We start from the raw sequence: 3,773 nt of genomic DNA, 5'->3' as shown, positions 1-3,773 counted from the left end.
ACTAAGTAGAAAACAAATGGTTAGCCCGCCAAAGTTTTCCTAACAAAGCAAAGTTTTCCTAGCAAGGCACCAAAAGAAAAGGCTAGAGTCAACAAGTCCTTCCTGTCCCCCTCTTTCCAGTCCCTCCTCGCTCCCATTTTCCGCAGGGGGCAAAGCCTAATCGCAATCAACTGGAGTAATAACCATCGAATGAGATTTTTTTTTTAAATAATCATCTTTTGCGAGTGAGCGTACCAAAAGCAAAGCAAAGGGGAAACCTATTTTTCCTTTCCCCCCGTGCATCTCGCGAGCATGTGTGGTGTACTTCTTGACCCGATCACCACCACCACGAAACACTCCCCGAACCGAAGACAGAGGCAGCCGACATCCACCGCGCCCCGTCCCCCACCCACCCGTTGGAAAGATCCCCGGGCAGATTGCCATGCCATGCCGCTAGTAGCACCAACACCCAACAGAAAACGTCGCTGTGAGGTCAGTCGTCACCGCCGATCCCTTCGGCCCCCTCGCGCGCGCGTGCACGCACCCTCCGGTCTCCTTCCGGTGCCTCCACCCCGTCCGCATGCTCGAATTCCATGACCCCCATCCCCGTTTCTTTATTCCGCTTCCTTTTCCTCCGAGCCCTGCGTGGCCAAGAAGAGGACAAGCGTGTGAGTTGTGATGTGACGCGAGCCGCTTCGTCCCCTCCCCCTCCCGCTCCCTCCCTCCTGCGACCCGACCTTCCTAGCCAGCGACTTCGCTAGACCACTAGTCCCGTCTCCCGTGCTTGGCTGGCTATATAACACGACTGCTCCACGCCATTCTCCTCTCACTCGGAACTCGGAAATAGTTCTCCATCTCAACCTTCTCTTCTCCCTTCTCTTCTCTCCCGCGCGTTACCTCGAACCGGAAGCGAACTCTACATCCATCCTCGACCGATGGATCCATGGGTCAGCAGCCAGCCTTCCCTTAGCCTCGACCTGCACGTCGGCCTCCCGCCGATGGGGCACCCGCACCACCACCAGGCGGCGCCCATGGTCGCGCTGGCCAAGCCCAAGGTCCTCGTCGAGGAGAACTTCATGCAGCTCAAGAAGGACCCTGAGGTAGGCACACAAGTCCATACAGAGACGCGTCAAGAACAACGTGATTTTGATTCTGCTTGCCTGGGTGTATGTGAGCTGCAACTGAATATCTGTGTCTCCTTGTATAGGTTGCGGTTCTTGAGTCTGAGCTACAGCGGGTGAGCGAGGAGAACCGGCGGCTGGGCGAGATGCTCAGGGAGGTGGCCTCCAAGTACGAGGCCCTGCAGGGCCAGTTCACCGACATGGTCACGGCCGGCGCCCACGCCGGCGGCAACAACAACAACTACAACAACCAGCCGTCCTCCGCGTCGGAGGGCGGGTCGGTGTCGCCGTCGAGGAAGCGCAAGAGCGAGGAGAGCCTCGGCACGCCGCCGCCCTCGCACCAGCAGCACTACGCCGCCGGCCTCGCGTACGCGGCGGCGCCGGACCAGGCGGAGTGCACGTCCGGCGAGCCGTGCAAGCGCATCCGGGAGGAGTGCAAGCCCGTCGTCTCCAAGCGCTACGTCCACGCGGACCCCGCCGACCTCAGCCTGGTGGTCAAGGACGGGTACCAATGGCGCAAGTACGGGCAGAAGGTGACCAAGGACAACCCCTGCCCCAGAGCCTACTTCCGGTGCTCCTTCGCCCCCGGCTGCCCCGTCAAGAAGAAGGTGCAGAGGAGCGCCGAGGACAAGACCATACTCGTGGCGACGTACGAGGGCGAGCACAACCACTCCCAGCCCCCGCCGTCGCAGCCGCAGCAGCAGAACGACGGCTCCGGCGCGGGCAAGAACTCCGGGAAGCCGCCCCAGGCGCCGACCACGCCTCACCACCCGCAGCAGCACAAGCAGGAAGCGGCAGCGGCCGCCGTCAGCGGCGAGTCGGCCGCGGCGGCGTCCGAGCTTATCCGGCGCAACCTGGCGGAGCAGATGGCCATGACGCTGACGAGGGACCCCAGCTTCAAGGCGGCGCTCGTCTCCGCGCTCTCCGGCCGGATCCTCGAGCTATCGCCGACCAGGGACATCAATTAATCCCCACATCAGAAGACACTGCGCGGCTCAAATTTTCTTGCGGTGGTCGATTACTTCGTTCGGCATTGCTGCCTTCCTCTGCCGCCTCCGTCAAAACCTCAAAGAAAAACCAGCGAGGACCGGACTGCCTGACCGACGACGGAGACGCGATCGGTTCCGGCGAGCCAGGAACGGAGCCACCGCCGCTGCTGCTCGTGTAAATACATCGCCAACACGAGGACGGCGTGGGAGGTCGTAACATGTAATGTACTCTAGTAGCTAGGATAATGCAGTCAGTCATTCAGGAACACGCGAAAGTGTGCAATCCTTTTTTCTTTTCCTTATTACTAGGCGAAATGTTCGTTCCATAATTTCCATGGAACTCGATTCGATTCAATGAGAAAAATCAAAGTCACCGCACATTCTCAGTTCAATCGCTGAAATTTTGTCAATACTCACAGTACCCATGTGCTGCTGCAGCGAGAAATCTCGCGAAGTCGCGAGCTGCGAAGAGAGGAAAATGAGTTTGGCGAGCTTATCCAGAATGGGTCCACGTAGGCAGTGGCTGTAGTAGACTCTACTGGACCCAGCTCGCCGCCAGAATACGCTGGGAAGAGGCCGGAGAATACGCGGACGACCCGGGGCGGGGCCCACACAGGTCGGCCGTGTCCCACGTGCGACGGAGTAGGAGTTGCTACGGTCGCCGCGGGAGTCAGGGAAGCTGGGTGGAAACGGGAGCCCGGACGGCGGCCGGGTGGGCCCGTGGATGGCTGGCTGGGATGGAGTGATTTGTCAAAACACGTGCGGTCGGCGGCCCGCTTCGACGACGCTGCGGGAGGATCGTTGCAACCACGCACCTCTCATTCTCTTTATTTTTCTTCGATTTTTTTGGAAGATTTTTTTTCGACTTTGAAACACACTTCCTTTTGCAAGTATAAAATCTTCAAGGATACCGGGCTCCAGATCTGGCTGAGATACCGTTTTAGGCTGGCCATAGTGGGGATAACATAAATAGTATCATGTACTTTGGACTCGCGAACATGCTTATGTGGCAGGCAATTAAAAAAGAGGAAGATGGTTATAGTAACATACGTAGATACCGTAACATAAAAAATGTGGTGCTACTATGTGTCATGCATGACAATAAATGAGACCACCTATGATACTAATCTATGATATTATGCATTATAGAGGTAGTAACATAGACTAGTAACATATGCATGTTACTACTCTAAGTTACTTCCCACTATGACCAGCCTTAATCCTCGGACTAGTAACAAATAGTAATTAAATATATCTTAAAACAAAGTCTATAATGATCGAATAAAACTATCAAGAAATAAATTCTGTAATTTTAAAATATTCTGTGGTTAAGCATATCAAGCTAACTTAATATTTAATAAGTTATATATATATAAGTAAAACTTCAAATTTTGAACTAGCTAATGTCAACAATACTTTGTCTACCCACTTCTCTTTCAGGAATATATTTATGCATTTGCCCACCATTATGGATTAAATGGTTCTGAACCTGTGGAAATAGTTGTTAGTTGTAATAACAAGAAATTTAGTTCACTACTTGTGAAACGTTTAATTATTCGAATGTATCAGCAGAATTTTTTGGATAACTCGGTTAATCATCCTAACCAAGATCGATTATTGGATTACAAAAATTATTTTTATTCTGAGTTTTATTCTCAGATTCTATCTGAAGGGTTTGTTTCCA

General features: G+C 53.6%; 1 protein-coding gene across 1 annotated transcript; it reads left to right on the top strand.

Moving 5' to 3' along the window:
• The first annotated feature begins 683 nt into the window (after positions 1-683).
• LOC100192166 (WRKY transcription factor WRKY71) lies at positions 684-2,481 on the top strand. Its single transcript, XM_044563060.1, has 2 exons — positions 684-1,079; positions 1,187-2,481. The coding sequence occupies exons 1-2, from the start codon at positions 915-917 to the stop codon at positions 2,066-2,068; spliced, it is 1,047 nt and encodes a 348-aa protein (XP_044418995.1). The 5' UTR covers positions 684-914; the 3' UTR covers positions 2,069-2,481.
• Positions 2,482-3,773: the final 1,292 nt, after the last annotated feature.

Source organism: Triticum aestivum, chromosome 6D (genome assembly GCF_018294505.1).
Source record: "Triticum aestivum cultivar Chinese Spring chromosome 6D, IWGSC CS RefSeq v2.1, whole genome shotgun sequence".
NCBI lineage: Eukaryota > Viridiplantae > Streptophyta > Magnoliopsida > Poales > Poaceae > Triticum > Triticum aestivum.
The sequence above is the reverse complement of the archived record's forward strand: the minus strand, read 5'-3'. Positions and strand labels throughout refer to the sequence as shown.

What these genes read in the sequence shown, in the direction of transcription:
- LOC100192166 (XM_044563060.1), top strand. Translation starts at nt 915, where the DNA reads ATGGATCCATGGGTCAGCAGCCAGCCTTCCCTTAGCCTCGACCTGCAC. An exon ending in AGCTCAAGAAGGACCCTGAG is followed by an intron (nt 1,080 to 1,186) that starts GTAGGCACACAA and finishes CTCCTTGTATAG; the next exon opens with GTTGCGGTTCTTGAGTCTGA.